This window comes from Nothobranchius furzeri, chromosome 18 (assembly GCF_043380555.1).
Source record: "Nothobranchius furzeri strain GRZ-AD chromosome 18, NfurGRZ-RIMD1, whole genome shotgun sequence".
Classification (NCBI taxonomy): domain Eukaryota; kingdom Metazoa; phylum Chordata; class Actinopteri; order Cyprinodontiformes; family Nothobranchiidae; genus Nothobranchius; species Nothobranchius furzeri.
This window is the reverse complement of record NC_091758.1, coordinates 7,403,246-7,423,405: the sequence shown is the minus strand read 5'-3', so window position 1 is coordinate 7,423,405 and position 20,160 is coordinate 7,403,246. Positions and strand designations below refer to the sequence as shown.

At 43.6% G+C, this 20,160-nt stretch overlaps 1 protein-coding gene across 3 annotated transcripts in view; it reads right to left on the bottom strand.

Annotated features, from left to right (window-relative positions):
* The window catches only part of LOC107391662 (neuronal PAS domain-containing protein 3), a 388,161-nt gene that overhangs the window by 244,327 nt on the left and 123,674 nt on the right, over positions 1 to 20,160 (bottom strand). For all 3 annotated transcript variants that reach the window (XM_070546901.1, XM_070546902.1, XM_070546903.1), the window contains one exon: positions 4,864 to 5,108. In XM_070546901.1, coding sequence (XP_070403002.1) covers positions 4,864 to 5,108 — 245 coding nt within the window. The remainder of the gene's footprint in view (positions 1 to 4,863; positions 5,109 to 20,160) is intronic.

The following is a 20,160-nucleotide window of genomic DNA, read 5'->3' as shown; positions in this document are numbered from 1 at the left end:
GCGTTGATTTTTGGACTACAGGACTACAACCGCTAAGACTACGACCGCAAATTTGTTCTGACCAATCCAAATCATAATGTGATAACATCACTTCCGCAAGCTTCATGTTCAGCCAATCAACTACTTTGATGTCATCGGCAGTCGAAGGACCCCGAGCCGATCCTGCACCGACACGGCAAATCAGCGTAACATTACCTCAACAGTGTGTTTTATAAACACGCCATGCTGGCATGGCGTTGTGCGAACTTTGTTGCATTTGTTGCGCCTCGCTTGGTAGTAATATTGCGGTAATTGTCTGTCCTATAAACAGCCGTTGCACTTTGGCACAACAGAGGAAGATGGCAAATGACGTAGCAATTGTGCGGCGACCCCTGACCGGAAAGAGTATATAAACCACGTAAACATGGGAAAGTTGGTAAACATCCAGCGGACATGGCTAATTGGAGTGATGAGATCTGTGAACTTCTGTCTTTACGAGCAGAGGCAGAAGTAGCCAGACAATTCCCAGGATCTGTGACGGACAGCCACCTCTCTGATGTAGCTGATCACCTGAAGCCTTTAAGAGTCTGGCTTGTTTTCAACAGCTGAAAAGCAGCTTCATCACAACTGTACCTGGAACCTGGACAACCGAAGCCTGCATTGCAGTTAACCTGCTTTATTCCCCCCAAATTGTTTGAGTTGCAATCGAAAACATCCACAAAAGGCTTGTGCGTTTGAAGGTTTATAGTTCTAATAAAACCGTATTGCTCTCTTGGATTGCCTGAGCATTTCGTGGTCCTTTTGTAAAAAGGGCTTCTGTTGAATCTGGTCAACTGAACTCGCCCACCCAAAATAATGTATGACTGACTTTGTGAAGACTTCAGATAAGCTCACAAGTTGTGAATGCAACATAAGCTATAAAGGCTGCAAACATAGTAATAAACAACAAATCATGTTTTACAGATGCCTCTATGCTCGGTCATTATATCCTGCATGTAGCCTCTGACTGAAGACGCTTGTTTAGTCTTGTGTCTCTGGTTTTTCTCTAGCTGCCTCTTTACCTGAATGCTAGAAAAAAACAGGCAAGAGGGGGAGGTGAGGGGAGCACCAGCATCTCCTGAAGTGATTCACAGAACACAGGTGAATGTTCACAAGTGATTAAGAATGCTAGGTCAAAACGACTGTGCCAAATGGCAGCTCTCTTGTAGATCGGGGGGTGGGGGTGGGGGGGGCTCTCTGGGAGTTCTAATGTTAATTATCCAGAGTGATGCATGAACTGGGACCTTTCAGGTCATTTCTAAGGTCACTTTTGATTTTTCAGTAAACTTATGTCTCCAAACTGTGGCTGTACGTCTGGTCATATTTTTTACTTGTGTTAAAATCCAAATATATTCAGTAACTTGTGACTTACAAATAATACAATTCTCCTCAGACACCACCAGACTGTAGTAGATTAGTCCCAGACTAAAATCTGGACCCACAGAGGAAATGTAGGTAGGCATCCAATAACAGAAGGTTCATATCAGTCAGTAAAGAGTTATGGAAACTCTTAACTCTGTCAGTGAGAAGAATTGAAACACACCAGCAGAGACCGCTAATGCTGCTATGCTAATGTAATACCAAGGTATCCACCTTAAAGCAACACAAAACCTAATAAGATTTTGCTTTCAAACTGGTTTCATGGTTCTTCAGTCGTGTTTTGTAGCACTCTGCTGTCCAAAAAGTGCACATAACAGTTTTGTCGTTTGGTTAGGAACACTTGGAGGCCTCAATCTGCTTCATGGCAATAGCTATTGTCTGTGGCAGTAGCTAATATAAGGCAATTAACTTTTCATTTAGTCAGCCATCAATAAAAAGCACAAGAAGAAGAATTTAGCTTTTTGTGTTAGCATCATGGCAGACCCAGGAAGTAAAAGTAGGAGAGTTATGTATTTGGAGACAATTAAAGCAAAGAGAAACATTGGCACAGCAAGGTCTACACTTGTTTGAAGGAGCTAACGGAGGCTATGCAACCACGGACTGATGGTGGCCTGACTTTGTTGCTCCTGGACTTAATAATAAATGTTGTCTTTTTACTTTGTGACTTATGTAGTATCAGTTGGTTTGTGTTAGCATTAGCTCATTGTTAGCACAAGCTACAGCAGAATGTGGCGGGGTTGTCCTGCTTTCATCCAGTAGGACAGAGGAAGCAAGAAACAACTGTAGTGTTGATTATGAAAACTAAGCCAGATTTCAAAATAAAATAAGTTCTTAAATTTTCCATCAACCTCACATGAACCAAAGGGGAACGCCTGTTTGGCCGGTCATGACTGAGGTCAGCGAAATTAGCCCTGCAATGACTACAAATGCTGATCCTGATTTATCTACAATCCCTCTGCCCATAAATCCAGATGGACGATCGAGACTTTTATCGAGACCCCCCCCCCCCCCCCCCCCCCACCCACCCACCCCCAGCCCCCCATCGTCGGTCACTCTGAGCCTGCCTTGAGGTGAAAGGTCCTGATAAGGCAGTAAAAGTAAAGCAGGAAATATACAACATCCTCGGTGATGTAGGCTCAAAAACAACTCAAAACACACACACACACACACACACACACACACACACACACACACACACACACACACACACACACACACACACACACACACGCACACACACACACACGTTTAGTTTGTGCTCTTTGGATCTTCTCATTAAAATGTATGTGCCTCTTCAAAGCACGAACAACAATGATGCCATCTGGTGCTAGAGGCTGAGCGTACATGTGCACATACCTCCGTGTGCACACCCTCCATGTGCACATGTATAAAATACCTTTACCTATCTTTGACAGTAATTACGCTCAAACACAGCCGTTACTCTTCTTCTACAGAATAAATATACACTGTAAGAGAAATGAGTCTTTGTTTTCATGCTTAGGTGGTTCCTCTCAATGCAAAAATCACCCAACAACAAACCGCTCTCATCTCCACAACGACTGCATTTCAATGGCAAACATTACTGGGCAGCAGTAGCTCAACAGGTTGAGCGGGTTGTCCAGTAATCGGAAGGTTGCAGGTTCGATCCCGGCTCGAAAATTCTGCTGTTGTGTCCTTGGGGACACTTAACCAAGACACTTAACCCACCTTGCCTGCTGGTGGTGGTCGGAGGGACCGGTGGCGCCCGTTCTTGGCAGCCTCGCCTCTGTCAGTGTGCCCCAGGGTAGCTGTGGCTACATTGTAGCTCATCACCATCAGTGTGTGAATGTGGCCTGTAGTGTAAAATGCTTTGGAGTCCTTACTCTGAGAGGCGCTATACAAGTGCGGGTCATATTTAGATTCACAAGTGCTGTGTATTGTCTAAAGGTTCGTCAAAGCTTAATATTCACAGGAAAGCACTGAGTGTACAAGGTGTTGGAGAAAGTGTGTTTTAACAGTTTAAGGGTCCAGACAGTCCACGTAGGTCCTTGGGTCTTGCACTAAATGTCAAAATTCTGAAAAGAAATCAATAAATTAATTATATATAAGTATATGTTCCTACACTTCCCATCTACGTATATATACGTGTATACTTTTATACTTGTCCTCTGTCAGTGAGCCCCAGGGCCACTGTGGCTAGCTAATCACCATCAGTGTGTGAATGTGTGTGAGTCATTCATCATTTATGGTTTAACACGAGACAGGTCACCAACCCTGCATCTGTCTAGGTATGTCCTCAAATGCTCGTGCACGCTCTCTGATTCACATCTTTACGTAAGTCGATGTCTAATTCTGTTGATTAATGCTGAGCAGTGCTCAACTCAAACTGCATGGGGCGCTGTGGAACGCGGACGAGATTGGCAAAAAAGAAAGATGTATAGCCTGTATTATATCACAAACAATACAGGATAAGACTATAACCTGATTTATACGTCTCCGTCTGCGTCGTTGCTGAGACTCGCAACGTCATTATCCGTCGGTGCAAGGGCTCTTCGACAGGCTCACAGAGGGTGACGGAGGTATGACCAAAGTTTTAAGCATCCATCGAAAGTGACAGAATCCACAAGCTTGTGATTGGTCAGGATGCCGCTTCCTGTAAATTCATCAGCAGCACCGCTGTAGCTCCGTTAAGAAGTAAACAGGTATTTAGCAGCAGACCCAGAACAGATTGCAGGACTCATCGTGGAAGAAGTCCAAAAATATTAACATTTATTCACCCGTGTTGTACAAAATATAAAGCTAACGTGGACGGAAACGACGGGGAACGTGGGTTTAGAGGTGGCGACCGCATGAAGAGGTGGAGGAGGATGAAGGACAAGTTTGTCCGTGTTATAAAGTCTCTGAAATACATAAACGCATTAGTAAATACATAAACATGTTAGTAAATACACTATCTGGGACACGAGTGCTATGGTGGCAGGATACCACAGAACAGCGCTACGCCCTCTGTTGTCCTGGCGGGGAATTGCTTTACAACAGTTTGCCTGTGAAGTTGGCGTGTGAAAACCTTGTTTCTTTGTGTGGTCTCTCTGCTGCAGAGCTCACTGAGAAGTATAAACCAGGCTTATCCATGGACTTCTAAAAACCATGCATGATCACTGAAAAAGGGGAAAACTCCAGATAGTATTTAGATGACAGCAGGTCATTCCGTAATTTAAACTCCTTTCTTGTAATGAAAAAAGAAAATTTGGCAGCAATGTTACTGATCCTGGTCCATTACCCAAAAACCTTAAAAACCATGAAGATAATGTTTTCTTGTAGGCCTCCATTAGGGGGCCTGGTTTGAAAGAAAAAGAGGAAAAATGTCAACTTTGATGGAATTATACAAAGTGTTTTATTTTCTGAGACATGATCCAGAAATGTAAAAGTTAGCACTGAAGCTGGTTCTGAAGCTGTGTCAAACAATGCTTTCCATGTCAGGCCTACCTTTGACAGAGGTGTTTGGTGGAGGTCCCTCAATACGCAGGTTCCACGGTGGGTCTCCCTGGTTGGCGAAGTCCCTCATCTTCAGGTAGCTGATGGTGAGCCGTATGATTGAGGCCTTGTCTAGCTGGCTGGTGATGGCGCCTGGCAGGGGCAGCATCTTGGCTAGTTCATAAAATTCAAAGTTTTCTTTCCCCCGCCGTGACCTTGCTGCATCCCTTGACTTCTCTTTCCGAAGGGCCTGCAGCCTGGATGTACAGCAAAGGACAAAAGGATGTAAGAAATCTGATTATGAAGATGGCATGCCAAATATAATTCATCGTAGAAGCATCATAACCTCTAGACCATAAACTGTTACCTGCAACAACCTGCAACGGACAAATGCACTAAGACTTTACAAAAGGGAAACAAACATGCAAATGTATAGAATCAGGTTTAATGCCCGTTGCTACACTCACAGGGAACTGGTTTTGGGGTTTGTGCAGGAGACCAGAAACATTTGAGCATCTGTAGATGGTGTGAGAAAGAGGAGCAGCATGGCAAAGCATACGTGAATATGTGGAGTCTTTGTGTGTGTGTGTGTGTGTGTGTGTGGGGGGGGGGGGGGGGGGGGGGGTTGCTCAGACCCACAGATCAGCCTGCCTGCCTGAAATTAATTATCAACCAATTATCTTATTTACACCAAAAATAGAACTTGTGCAAAGTTTCATACTTTAATATGTTTACATTGTCAGTCAGATGTGTCCTTTGTGCTTTGGTGACGCGGAGAGACGAGAAATAGTTTGGTTTCTTTTCTGCTTTTGTAGTATTTGTCAAATAGCCCTCCTCTGGTTACTAGCCCTAACTACCGCACTCTAACCAACCAACCAGTCCCCCCGTTTGGGGCACATGCCCTCACCAGGACCTAACCATGTCTCATTGCATCTTACACACCACAGCTCAGATCAATGGGCTGGATGTTGACAGCCTCTTGGAACAACCATCTGCAAACACACTTCCCATGAAGCCAGCTGCTCAAGGTTGGACCTGATCTCAGGTCAGCGGGACTCTTTTGGATTCCAAACCAAACTCTGCTGAGCTACGAGCCGTGGAGGGATGCCATTGAGAAACCTAACCCTGTTCGTTATCACTCGTTGGTTTGGTTAAGAACCAACAAACAATCATGAAGGTTTAGATAGAACCATCTGGACTTTTCTTGTTTTCCTTAAAGACATTTTGTTTCTCACACAAGAAGCTTCTTCAGTCCTGAAACTTGGTTGGGAGTAGGATTGGATTGCTGGGGAACTGTTAGGATCATCAGCACCAACGACTCAAACAAGGAGCTGAACAGAGGAAGGTGTCAGTGACTCATTTGACCTTCGTGACCTCATTAGTGATGGCAATGGCCCCAGCAGCTACTCACATTGCCCTGTAAGCATCTTTGCTTCATACCACACCTCATAAGCCTCCTACTCCCAGTCTCAGAAATGAAAACACTTCTTGGATGAGAAGTGAAACATCTTCAAGAAAAGGAAGAACATTTTAGTTGTTTCCAGCTAAACGTTGAAGATGATCATGCCCTGGATGACTGAGCATCTACACAAACAAACCACAAGGAAGCAGAGTCTGTATGTCTACGTTTTACAGGACCAAACAACTTGTGTGATTTAAAACCAAAACTCTCACGTACTTATACCACAATATCTGTCTCTCCAGTATTCCTATTCTTCATAGTCCAAAACTAGAATTGTAGTCCAAGCACCATCCAGTGCTCTTCACCTGAATGAGCCTGCAGAAAACCTCCTGGTCCATGTTGTAGGACGGAAGCCAACATAGCCGGATTCAAATACGTGTAATTGGGGCTGTGGAGCATCTCGTGCCACAAGGGCAGCCTGTTGTCAGGCGGGGGCAGGGAGGTGATGGGAGAGCGAACTCCGGGGTCATAACACGTGGCTGCAAAACCCAGACCCTCTCCACCGGACAGCAAAAACTGTCAGCAGCATTTAAAGGACAAGCGAAACCAAGCAGACAGGAAAACACACACAAAAAAGTTTAAAAATATGCTGCTGTTTGCTGCATTTATTGGTCTGATTTTATAACCATTACTGAAGATAGAGCCAAAAACCTTCAGGCAATATAAACTACAGCCTCAGGAGAGCAGTGGGCTGTGTTATTACTGTATAATAACACGTTCAACCATTTCTCGGAAATCGTTTTTGGCTTTTGTGGTTTTATTCTAGAAATAAGTGGATGATTGGGTTTTAAGTTTTAGCTTTTGTTTTGATGCTTCCTGTTATTTATTTTTCTCAAAAGAGCATCTAATGTTGTGATTCAATAATTAAACCATAATATGACCTTATGACCTCACACCAAAATGTTTGGCTAGTTGTAACACATCCTCATCTTGTTGACTACTTTTATTTTACCTTTGATTAACCAGAAAATACAGTTTAAGAGCTCTATCGTCAGTGTCCTGACCAACACTTATTTATGTAATGTTTTACATATAGATAACATTTTAAAAATGATCGATCTGATTGGCTAAGAAAAGCTCTAAGTTGAGCTGAATTATATTGTGTCAAATGTATCCATATTCAGACTCTTCTGAGGCTGGTAGGTGTGAGCCGTGAAGCTTAGTTCATGCTTCTCTGTCTGCGTCAGTACGGAGACATGCAACGCCTTTATCCATCTGCATCGGTACGGAGACGCGCTCCGCATTTATCCGTCTGCGTCAGTACGGAGACGCGCTCCGCATTTATCCGTCTGCGTCAGTACGGAGACGCGCTCCGCATTTATCCGTCTGTGTCGGTACGGAAACACGCAACGCCTTTATCCATCTGCATCGGTACGGAGATGCGCTCCGCATTTATCCGTCTGCGTCAGTACGGAGACACACGACGCATTTATCCGTCTGCGTCAGTACGGAGACACGCTCTGCATTTATCCGTCTGCGTCGGTACGGAGACGCGCTCCGCATTTATCCGTCTGCATCGGTACGGAGACACACGACGCATTTATCCGTCTGCGTCAGTACGGAGACACGCTCCGCATTTATCCGTCTGCGTCAGTACGGAGACACGCTCCGCATTTATCCGTCTGCGTCAGTACGGAGACATGCTCCGCATTTATCCGTCTGCGTCAGTATGGAGACACTCCGTATTTATCCGTCTGCGTCGGTACGGAGACACGCAACGCCTTTATCCATCTGCATCGGTACGGAGATGCGCTCCGCATTGTCTGCATCAGTACGGAGACACGCAACACCTTTATCCGTCTGCATCGGTACAGAGACACACGACGCATTTATCCGTCTGCGTCAGTACGGAGACACGCTCCGCATTTATCCGTCTGCGTCAGTACGGAGACATGCTCCGCATTTATCCGTCTGCGTCGGTACGGAGACACACTCCGCATTTATCCGTCTGCGTCGGTACGGAGATTTGTGCCAACTTTATCCATCGTTGCAAGGGCTCTCCCAGAGGTTCACAAGGACGGGCGGAGTCCAGCCCACTCTTCTAAACATCTGTCCAACTAGACAGAGACTGGAAGCTTGTGATTGGCTGGGACGCCGCATCCTCTAAATTCATCAACAGCACTGCGTATTTCCCCTCAAAAAAATAAAGAGAACCAAAAAATCTAGCGACAGACACGGAGCAGCTTCAAGAATTTCTTGCGGAAAACACTGAAAGTACAAATGTTTCATTCCCTCGTGACTGAAGGAGTAAAAAGATAAGCAGCAAGTGTTTTATTCGTGGATGGAAATGACAGCAAACCAGGGTTTAGATGTACTGAGCACATGAGAAGGTGGAGGAGAATGGAGGACAAAAGTTGAAAAGTCTCTGAAATACAAAAACACAATAGTGACTGCACTATCTCGGACTGGGTACAGGACAGAGTGCCCCAGAACAGCGCTGCGCCCTCTGGTGTCCTAGTGGGGAACTGCTTTGCAGCGCTCTGCAAGTGATGGAGAAGTCTGAAGGCAAAACGTCTCCACCCCCACGTGGGAAGTGTCTCCGTCGTGGAGCTGACGCAAAAGCACAAATGAGTTTCGAGTCAATAATCACTGTAGAGCAGGTTTCGTTGAAACAAAACTAATATTTAAACAAGACCTGTGTTTTCATCATTTAGAAACAAACTGATCTAATTAAAATGAAAATAAAATCGCGTTACTGAAACTTTCATTAGAGTAATGCTGCCATTGGCGACTGTCGTCAATGACGTTTTTTAAACTTGAGCGTAAACATCACAGCTCTACCGTTGATCTTCATCCGTGCGTGTCACATGTCACATGATCATGAAGCAGACAATCCATATTTTAGGACGTCGTTTTGGGACTTACAGATACAAGAAGTGAGTCTACTCTGTCTTTGGGTAGTTTTGGTGTTTACGTGGTCAGAGAGTACAATGTTCTGTGACTCTTCAGAAAACAGTAAAACTGCTCAAAATCGCTTGAAGTCAGGGGCTTTCTGATCAAGAAACAGCTGGCAGTTAATGAGTTAAGCTAGAAAAATAAATGAACGGAGCGGGCTGCACAGTGGTTAGCGCTGCTGCCTTGCAGCAAGAAGGTCCTGGGTTCAAATCCCAACCTGGGGTCTTTTGCAAGGTGTTTGCATGCTCTCCCTACGTGGGCTCCCTCTGAATGCTCCGGCTTCCAGCGTCAGGTTGATTGGTTTCTCTAAATTGTCTTTAGGCGTGTGTGTGTGTGTGTGTGTGTGTGTGTGTGTGTGTGTGCGTGTGTGCGTGTGTGCGTGTGTGCGCGTGTGTGTGTGTGTGCGTGTGTGCATGTGTGCGTGCATGTGTGCGTGTGTGTGTGTGTGCGTGTGTGCGTGTGTGTGTGTGTGCGTGCGTGTGTGTGTGTGTGTGTGTGTGTGTGTGTGTGTGTGTGTGTGTGTGTGTGTGTGTGCGTGTGTGTGTGTGTGTGTGTGTGTGTGTGTGTGTGTGTGCGTGTGTGTGTGTGTGCGTGTGTGTGTGTGTGTGTGTGTGTGTGTGTGTGTGTGTGTGTGTGCGTGTGTGTGTGTGTGTGTGTATGTGCGCACGCTTGGTTGTTTGTCCTGCGTCTCTGTGCTGCCCTGTGATGGACTGCTAACCTGTCCAGGATGCTCACCTGGAGACCGCTGGAGATAGGCACCAGCCCCCCGTGACCCTGCGTGGATAAGCAGGTATAGAGGATGGATGGATGGATGGATGGATGGATGGATGGATGGACCTAATGCTACGTCTCAAACCTGACATCCTTTTTCCATCACTTCTTTGTTTCTTTACACTGCCCCAGTAACTTTCCACTCTATTACTTTACATCAAAGAGCAACTTTGTTTGTTCTTTCTCTCTCACCCTTGAACAACGGTGACAAACACTCTTTTCTGCAGCCTCTCATCATCATCGCATGCCATTATGAATTAACTTGGCAATAAATCAGCTGCTAAAACTGCTGTGGGCTTCCTGTAGGCCACACACACACACACACACACACACACACACACACACACACACACACACACACACACACACACACACACACACACACACACACACACAGGAAGACAGGTGATTAATTTTTTTGTTGGTGAAAAAAAAACAGCCAGAGAATGAATGAATGAGGCGGGAGAGGGGAGAGAGATGGAAACACTGCAGACAAACATATTAGAGGGGGAGGAGTTGTTTAGGGCTTAAGATGAAAAATGACTATCATCTGGCCAAGAATATCGTTTCCATGCTTCTTCTCGTTTGTTTATCCGTATAAACAAACTGAAATGGAGAGAGAGAACATTCGCTACCTTTTCAATTCACTCAAACACTTTAACAGTTAAAGTCCAGTGATCGCTCCATAATTTGCAAAGCTTGAATTATTTTTTCTGAAAACAAACGTGCTGGGCAACGGTGGCACAGGAGTTAGGAGCTCGCCCCGTAATTGGAAGGTTGCAGGTTCGAGCCCCGCTCAGTCTGTCACTGTCGTTGTGTCCTTGGGCAAGACACTTAACCCACGTTGCCTGCTGGTGGTGGTGGGAGGGACCGGTGGCACCAGTGCTCGGCAGCCTTGCCTCTGTCAGTGCACCTCAGGGCAGCTGTGGCTACATCGTAGCTCATCCCCACCAGTGTGTGAATGTGTGTGTGAATGGGTGAATGACTGATTGTGTTGTAAAGCGCCTTGGGGGGTTCCAGGGCTCTAGAAGGTGCTATATCAAATACAGGCCATTTACCATTTTAAAGGAGACACAGTTTCCTCTTTAAATGTCGTGGTTGATGTTCTCCTAAAAGACACATCTGGCATCATCAGTTCCTGAATCAACCAGTTACCTTCAAGAAAATACGCAGTCATTATTAGTGTGTGGTTTTCTGTTACATCCATACCCAGGGGCGTCGGACTGGGGGGGGAAAGGGTACCATTTACCCAGGGCCCACTGCAGGGAGGGGCCCTGAGACAGCTTTGAATAAAAATGTTTTATTGTTGTTGTTTTTTCCCCCCAACTTACTTAATGTCTTAATAAACTTCCCTTTACCTGGATAAAGAGGTTAAGAAACAGAATTTCGCCTTAAAAATAATAACTGAATAATCTCTGAGGCATCTATCACCCCTTAAAAATGTGCAAAGTGGTTTAGTCCACACCAGCGGCCAGGGGCTGCACGGCTGCATGTGCTAATGAGACATCGCAGATGCCGACAGCCACAGCTAGAGGCAGGAGAGTCAGTCATGTCTTTTCCCAAGAAAGGGAAATCTGGCTTCCAGAAAAGAAAAGAAAAGAAAAGAAAAGAAAAGAAAAGAAAAGAAGGAGGAAAAGTTAATTGAACAGAAGCAAGTAGAAGGATGGTGAGCAGCAGCTGCAGAACACAGTTTTAGCTGATATTAGCTAGCTCTCAGAAGCTGCATTCATGTTAGGTGTTCAGTGTTAAACGCCTTTAGTTTCACCATCAAGATCAAATATAAATTAATTAGTGTTATCAGTGAAAACACTAATTAATATAAATATATATATTAATCAGAATTATTATCGCGGGCGGCCGCCGCCAATTAATTTGCGGACCTCGCAGTAAAAACAGGTTCACTCTGTGTGGATATTTCAGCTCCTTCCCAGTCATGGACCAGGACAAACTTGGTATCGATGGATTCGTGGTAATCTCAGGAACGTGAAGCTGCCACTGTTTTTCGTATAGCATGATGACACTGGTGTTAGAGGATTGTTATTGGCTTGGTTAGATATTTTAAGCCTATTTTAAATGTCTTTATATTTGATCTTGAAAACAGACAATTTTATAATTTGGCTGATAATGCAGGGATTATAACATTTAGAGTACATTACATTCACAGAGAGAACCTGGTTTATTTCATGTCATATGTATTTAATATATCAATATATATCAGCAAAGCTTAGCATCATGAACCATGACAGACATGACTGAAGAGCAGATGAAGATATCATGCCAGGCACTGATGAGAAAATATTACAAGGATCTCACAGCTGAATTTGAGAATGAGAAGCTACACCTGAGAACAATATATGGTGCCACATTTCCACACATTCGGTCTCCTCTTGAGCTGCTTAATGCCATCTACAGGATGCAATTACAGAGCATTTTTGGAGAAGTTTGTATTGGACTGAGGATATTTTGCACACTACCTGTGACTGTTGCTGGGGGTGAACGGGCTTTTAGCAAACTGAAACTGGTGAATAATTATTTGAGATCAACAATGTCCCAAGATAGACTGAACAGCCTAGCTCTTCTTTCTATTGAAAGCCAATTAGCCAAAGGATTGGACTTTAAAGATCTCATAAGTGATTTTGCTAACATGAAGACCCTTCAGTGGGCATTTACTGGAAAATAAATTCCAGGATTTTTGTTTGAACACATTGTTGGCAAATAAAAATAATTATATGTGAAGTCTGGGCATTTCACTTTTATTCTGCTGGCATTTGTATTTGCTCAATATAGAGGTTAAACTAAGATCATATTTATTATCTTGTCTTATAGCATGACAAAAAATGTGTAAGAGAGATATTAAATAATTGAGCATGGGGGCCCACCTAGAAGACTTGTACCTAGGGCCCAGAATTTGGTGCTACGCCCCTGTCCATACCTCTTCCACTCGTCCAAATGTTGTTACATCATCTCTAAGAAAAGCACAATGGTAAGATGTTAAGTACATATTGTGCATCTGATTGAATGATGTACTCAAAACAACTGAGACGAAATCTACAACAGAAGTTCAAATTCCAGCATTTCCACCCGATTCCAATCCTTTTAAATAGGAAAGTAATGATATTTATTTGATTTGTGGTTCACCAGTCTACTACTGAAGGTCTTCAGCAGCGGTTTCCAAGCTCACGGACCTTCAGGTGAAGTCACACTGGCCGAGTGCTCTTTCTAATGTAACGTATAAAAATACCTTCCATTACACCATCTATTAACCAGGCTTGTGCTGAGGTCACCCGGGAGCGTCTGTTCCTTCACTTCCCATCTACGTTCCTCTGTGGTGGACATCAGCTACTCCTGCTGCTGTAGGTTTGTTGTCACTTCCACTTCCAGACTCTGTCAAAATCACTTACTTCCCAATTTTACCTTCACCACTCATCCAGTGACCTGTTTGACTGGATCCTATGAGGAAATCAGCTGCTATAGTCCCTGCTCTTTACATGCATTGTAATTCTGTCACTCTGCAGCTGCTGTGCAGAAGATGATCCACGCTGGCTGTCCTTAGCAGGTCAGTTCTCACTGCTCTGGTCTCCATCAACCATCTGTCAGCTCTACTGCTTCAGATTTCAAGGCTGATGATTTGTCTTCATAATGACCTCATAAGCATTGTTTTCTCTAACCTGCTTGCAAGACCTATTCTCAGCAAAACGCTGAGTCAGGGTATTTTAATCAGGTGGTCCTTACTTGACGCCATTTGTCCAGCTTCAGAAATTCAATGAGGAAACCTTTTCTTTAGAAAAACGCCACCGATACTAGCAGATGTGTAGGAGCTGTGCACACGCTGACGGGAACTACCCATTCCACAGCCGTTTATGTTGGCGTGTGAGAGATATGTCTTCACTCCTGCCTGTAAGGATTGTGGGAATGTAGGTGCATGTGTCTAAACAAGGACGTGCATGTGACCTTGACCTGACAGACACATTTATCATGCAGCAGCTGAGTGGGTAATGGAAACACCACCATGATCTGCATCCACACACGTCAGCATTTGGGTCTTATAAACACGTCAGAGGGACGGGGTAGCCAGGTCGTGTGTGCCAAGGCCCTAGGATGTCTATATAAAGGACAAACCCTTCACGCCACCACCTGCATGGTTCTGAGGAGCTGCGTTAAAGCCCAGCGCACGGTTCCCACTAACACGTCTGAGCTGCATCACACATCTTGTCACGGCATGAAAATACAAAAACTGAGCTGAGCGTATGTGATTGCAGGTTGTTTTTCATCATATCTGCTCTACACTGCATCTACAGTGGCGAGGGACTAGTCAGTGTGTGGCTAAAACATGAAGGAAAACTCAAATGCTGAGAATGAAACAAGAAACTCAGGTGAGGAATAAGAAAGGTGAGAGAGGCAGACACAGATGAGGGTAGGAGATAAAACCTGCAAGAATGTTGCTAGGTGGCCAACGGGGAAATCTAGAGAGGTTTGAGGTCCTGACTGCTGATAGCCATCACACTCATGAAAAGACACACACAACGATGCCGCCTGTGGAGTCTGAGGCTCCAAACAACCGATATAAATCATTCTCTTCACACATAAACACACACACACACACGCACACACACGCACACACACACACACACACACACACACACACACACACACACACACACACACACACGCACGCACACACACACACGCACACACACACACACACACACACACACACACACACACACACACACACACACACACGCACGCACGCACGCACACACACACACACAGACACACACACACACACATGAGCACTATGGTTTAGACTCTGGTTGCTCTGGTGAGATGGAATATTATATGATGAAGAATAAAAGATGAGGAGGAAGTAAAAGCAGTTACTGTTAATAGAAAAATAAACTGTATAATAATAAATATTAAAGGAAACATGGAGGAGAGCAAAACGCACAAAAATACAGAAAAGAATCATTTAAGATTGTTGCATTTTCTGTTTCTACTCAGCCAGATTGAGACTGGATGAATTGTTGGGCATCACATGAGCTAATAGAGGCTTTGTTAAATTTATTTTATTTTATTTTAAAATAATTGATTTTGTTTAATTTAATTTTATTTTATTTTTTGAGACGGTGCACATTGATGCACATAAATTGTCCAGATTAAAGGATATTTGCTCATTTTCATCTGTAGTCCCCAGGCAGGAAGACGAAGCACAAAACATAATGACAACATATCAATCAGATAGTCACATGGACACCATTCATGACTAAAGGTGCAAACGCAGCAAAACTGGTGCACCAGACACCCCACAACACCACCAGGAGATTCCTGTCCTCACCAGGCCCGACCGAGTCGTTTTGATGCCATAGGTGGTAGTCAGTGTCTTGTTGAAGTCGGTGGTGGACAATTGAGGATTTTAGAGAAAGACACAATTAGTGACACAGTTGAATGATTCTCCTGACTTTAGGCCTCAGCTGTGTTTGTGTCTGCAGCTGTTTGGGAGGTGGCAGCAGAGCCACAGAGGAAAAACACAACACAAACAACAGTTTTCTATCCGTCAATGAAACATTTCCAGTGCAGAAACTAAACTAACCGATCATGAAAGCCCTCCCTCGTAAGGACTCTATTGTTGCCAAGTCCTACGCTACCTCCTCCTTCTCAGTGTCAGTTTCACAAAGCCAACAGCTGTCGTTCTACCACGAGCCCTCCTCAGTGCCCGATCGCAAACAGATGATGGACACAAGGGGAAAAGGAAATGATGTGCAGGTCTTAAAAGATGGAAAACAAAGTCAATTTAGAAACAAATGAAAGGGGCTGATTTGATATTAAAATAATAATTATTGTTTCCACATCAATGGTGTTGCCTCTCACTCCTCCTCCCCAGCAGAGGTCAGTCAATTTCACTTGAGTTTAAAAACTGAGCTCTGATTAACCGAACGTTAAACTTTTTGATTTAGACGTGGATCTTGTTTCAGAGTTTGTGTCTGGAAACGGTTTGATGAACAGTAAGAGTTTAAAGGTCATCATATGTTTCAGTTTGTGTCTGGTTCTGCAAAGATCCACTGAGAACGATCCTGAAAAACGTTCTTCCCATTTCAAAAACAATCAAACTAAAACATATCCAGCTGAGCCATAGCTACAAATCTAGAGGATGATATTAATTTCCAGGTTTAAATTGATGCAAGGCAGAGTTCAGAATAAAGTCAACGAACTCTCTCTCCTGATAATAACTTTTTTGTTTCCTTGACGTTGGATGTGCTACTACTAGTTTACCCGTTTAATTATAGATCCACTAGGATAAATACAATAAAGTTTAACTCTCACCAAATAGAATATTTACTAAGAAATCACAATATAACTATAGACACATTACTTGGTGTGTGTGTGTGTGTGTGTGTGTGTGTGTGTGTGTGTGTGTGTGTGTGTGTGTGTGTGTGTGTGTGTGTGTGTGTGTGTGTGTGTGTGTGTGTGTGTGTGTGTGTGTGTGTGTGTGTGTGTGTGTGTGTGTGTGTGTGTGTGTGTCTGCTCTGTCTTCTCCATCCCCAGTGAGTCGTGGAGGATGGCTGCTTATACTGAGCCAGGATTCTCTGGAGGTTTCTTCCTGTTAAAAGGGAGTTTTCCTCTCCACTGTCGCTGCATGCTTGCTTAGTATGAGGATTGCTGTATAGTCACTGACACTAGTCAGTGACTTGATGCAATTTGCTGGGTTCCTTATATAGGAAACATTATTTCTGATTGGCTTAATGAACTGTGAATTGGAATGTTTATTATGTGAAGTGCCTTGAGACGACTCTTGTCGTGATTTGGCGCTTTATAAATACACTTGAATTGAAAAAACTTGAATTGAATAGCATCTCTGTAAAAAAAATAAAATAATAAAACAACTATTAAAATGCTCAGAAAGGTGTAAATATGCTCTTCTATTCTATTTTTCATTTATGCTGTAGAAAAGATGAACTAATAAAACATATTTCTACCCATTTTATTGAACCTATTTGAAAAGCATAATTAGTTTGTTTTAAATGACGTCCAAAGGTGACATCTTACATTTTATTCCCACCTGTGCAGCCGGTTCACTTCATTGGTAAGCTGCAATCAAAACAATCCTTAAAGCCTATTTATGTATTTTAGTCATTCATTCATTGTGGGGGTGGGGTGGGGGGGGGGGGGGGGGGGTGAGATAAATCATCACTTAGATGCAATTCTCTGAACATACAGAGAAAGCCTTTTTTATTGAAATATGTGTGAAAATGTGTTTTATTGTGTGATTCACTGCAAAAACTTACTTTGTTTTTGTAGCATCCAGACATGATGTCATGTGTTTTTGGTTCTGTAGACGAAAACTTCATTGCACATGATAACCAATGGACAACATACAGGTAACACACTAAGCCAGAGCTCCCACTGAGCTCTGGCTAATGGGAAAATGAAAAAAAGGGGTAATAATGTGAATTTTTTGGAAATTAGTTTAGCATATAAACATCAAAATATGCTAAATGCAACAAATTATAGGAGCATCTTAAACAGAACGTGCAATGCAACCAATAAGTAAAATATCTATAAAAGACATTAAAATGAACCCTTTTCAAAATAACGCTTCCTCTGTGTTTGTGAAAATATTAATAGTATAGAAATATCTAGACTTTCGTAGTGGTAGGTGTTTAACATTGGGGGCCTTGGGGGTAGAAGGCGCTGCACAAATACATGCCGGTCACCAGTTTTACATTTAGTTTATCCACACGTTTTAGTTTCAGTCCTAACTATCAGTTAGAAAACGTTTCATGTTCCATATCTGAGCTAACCATGTGAAGTCTGGTGCTTCGCTTCTCATCCAAGGAGCGTTGTCCATTCTAACAATTGTGACTCGTCGGATGAAAAGTGCCAAAGAGGTCCAGTTGCCTCCACCTGAACCGTTTGGATTACCTGGAGGACTGAGAACCTTCACCATCCAACTGAGCAAATGGATAAGTATGGAAGTGAAATGGCTCAGTGTGGCACATAAATGCTGGATGTTTGGCACCGGCAAGTAAAAGTACGATATATTATGGTGATGTAACCTCTGTTCATTGATGATGTGGGACAATAATTCAGCCCTGGACTTTCTCTGGTCGAGGGGGTGGGGGGTTGTGCTGTTAGCAGACCAGCCCTTCTGTGGTTCTCCAGAACCCACAGCCAGCCAGCCCCTGCCTAACCCTGACCCTAACCAAATACTGAAGCACTTTAGATGGTTTCTCTTACTCAGGCTCGTATGTGAGATGTAGTAGGCGGCTCGTTTCTCACCATCTTGTTCTTTTAGTCTTTTTGTGGTTTTACTTGTTCCCGTTGTTATAACGTTTAATTAGGAAAATGTTTTTTGTGTCATCTTGTTTTTTATTATTCTCATTACCAATGGACCCGCTCAAAACCCAGATGGTTCATCTGAAGTGATTTCCATTAGAAAATATAAGTAAATAAAGTCCAAAGCTCATGACCATGGCTGAGGGACCCGCCTGTGAATCTAAAGTTCTGCTCTCTGGCTCTACTTCATTTCCACAGACCTGATCCAGCTGCTGGTACATTGTTTTCTCTCAGATGTTTCTAATATTGCACAAACAACTGGAACTGAAACAGCTGTTTGAATTGGAAAAGTGTATTCTAGTGTTGCAGTGCTGAAGATCGGTCCTGGTGAGAGATCCTCACTTAAGGTTCTCGTCTCATCTGGGCCTGGAGGGCATTTCCACCAGTCTTGTCCCAGTGTCAGACACAGCAGGCTGTTTCCAGCTGAGACTGGTGCTGGTGGCGTTTTGGTCCATGCTTAGCTGGTGAGAGGGAAAAAGGACTCTTCCAAAAACAGCTAGTGACAATTTCACTTCCCCAGCTGCTTTTTCCATTCTTTCTCTCTGAAATGAAAGATTTATTGTGACTATCAGCTTTTTCAAGAAGTGAAAGACGACAAATTAGCTGTGATTTGAAATGAGTTTCATTCATTGTGCTGCTTTAAAAACAACAGGAGTTGTTTTTGTTATTTTGTTTTAACATGTTTTTAAAAATCAAGCTCAAATTTAAAAAATGATTAAAGTTTTTAGTTTTGTTATGATTTTCGTTTGACATACACATATCTTGGTCTCATCTCGGAGTTTTGGGTCTTGTCTTCCCGGTTTCTGGAAAGCATGGTGAATAAATAAGAGTGAGTTGATGTGGAGCAGGCGTAGAGTGTGTGAAGAGCCGGGACGAGTGAGGGCACCACCAACCGAACACCAGACTAAACAACCAGAATCACCCAGTTCACTTTGCAGCTAAATAACTCCAAATATAACTGCTCTACGTGTAGGGTGTAGTACAGAGTATTTTACTGCTATATGTGTATTTAAGCATCAGTACAACGATGGACTCCTCTAGTCCTTGTCTTTGTTTCCGTTTCATCTCATTTCTGTTTTTAAATCCTTATCTAATCTTCCCCAGCTCCTGCTTTCATGTGTCTACCTTCTTCCTCCTCTCTGTGGTCTTTTTCTCTTTTGGTACTTCTTCTGCTTGCTCTCGTCACCCACGTCCTTTCCCTCTCTCATTTACTATATTCATACATCCTCCCACCCCTCCCCTCCACTCCCTCCCCTCCTCCCGGGTCAGCCATGTGGAACAGTTCAGGATTAGCTCTGGAATTAGCAGCCGTCTCCCGTTAAAGAGTTGGCAGGGGTGCGTGTGCACACACACACACACACACACACACACACACACACACACACACACAGTGTGAGGTGTTAATGGTATAATAGCTGCTGCCACCTTGGAAGCACCAAATTACTTGAGACTGTCTCTCGTTTCGTGTCTTTATTATTCATCCTCCTTTCTTTTTCTCTCTGCGCCTCTCTCTTCCTTCTCTCTCTCTCTCCAACCTCATGTGATCTCTATCACTTCCTCCCATGCTTTCTTCTCCTCTTGAAACCTTCAAACAGACAACTCTCTTGGTTTCCTTCTCTGGCCTGCAGCCAGCAGACAGTGAATGAGTCTCTCTTCCATTAAATTCTCCATCAACCCTCTTTTGTTTTTAGTCCCTCTCTCCAACGTATCCACTTTAAAAAATAATAACTTTCTACTTCTAATAATCTTCACTGACCTTGACCATTCTGACTTCAGGTTTTATGTTTTGACCTGAAGCGTCATCATGCCTTAAAGCATTTATCTCTCCATCCTCCCTGTTACAGCAG